This window comes from Phytophthora parasitica (assembly GCF_000247585.1).
Source record: "Phytophthora parasitica INRA-310 unplaced genomic scaffold supercont2.388, whole genome shotgun sequence".
NCBI lineage: Eukaryota > Oomycota > Peronosporomycetes > Peronosporales > Peronosporaceae > Phytophthora > Phytophthora nicotianae.
Window position 1 is genome coordinate 1 of NW_008649374.1, and position 781 is coordinate 781.

At 53.3% G+C, this 781-nt stretch overlaps 1 protein-coding gene across 1 annotated transcript; it reads right to left on the bottom strand.

The window, feature by feature from the left end:
• Positions 1 to 50: 50 nt before the first annotated feature.
• PPTG_20374 (hypothetical protein) lies at positions 51 to 440 on the bottom strand (the record flags this gene model as incomplete). The annotated part of the gene is made up of 1 exon (XM_008918938.1): positions 51 to 440. The coding sequence occupies one exon, from the start codon at positions 438 to 440 to the stop codon at positions 51 to 53; it is 390 nt and encodes a 129-aa protein (XP_008917186.1).
• Between the last annotated feature and the right edge of the window lie 341 nt (positions 441 to 781).

Genomic DNA, 781 nt, shown 5'->3' on the forward strand with positions numbered 1-781 from the left:
TAGTGGTCAATTTGCAGTTCCGGATGTGATGGAAGTTGCTCTCCATCCTTTCAATCTCTGAAAGGATGTATATCTGTTCGATGCATCCATCGAACAGGTCCTTTGCGAAGCGTATCCAGCCCATGGCTGGAAGCGACGTCAACTTCGACGCACTCGTCGGAGGATTCTCCAATGCCATCGACCGGTACTGGAGACCAGTACGGGTTCGCGTCAAGACGTTCATCGTCTCGACGCTCGATGTCTGTTCTGGTGTCTGCCCGGCAGACACCGACAGTAGCGTCTCCGTCCCGGACCGAGGCTTGCGCAGTTTTCGTTACTTTTGTAACCGTCGCCGCCAGCACTGCCTGTCGCGTCGTCAACTCCCGCAGTTGACGCACTATTGTTACCTCGACGCCTTTCGGCGGAGTCCGTGTCAACTCCCGGAGCTGACACGCCGACATCACATCAACTGTTTGTAGCTAAAGTCCCTTCCATATCGGATGCATCAGTTCCCGGAACTGTTGCGTCGCTGTCACAGACATTTTCTGTGACCGAAAACTCTTCCATACTTAATGTATCGACTCCCTGAGTAGACATCCTCATTGAAGTAGGAATGTGTCTCAAATCTGATTTCGGATTTGGGACAGGCACAACGACTGCCGCAGTCATTCCGACTTGTGTGATGGTGTTGGAGACAACAGTGTTGCATGTTGTCTCTACAGCATGATCGGATGCACCTCGTGGTGCATGCGCTTCACTGACAGGGCCATCGCTCTCTGTCGCGCCGCGTCCGAAGCGTACT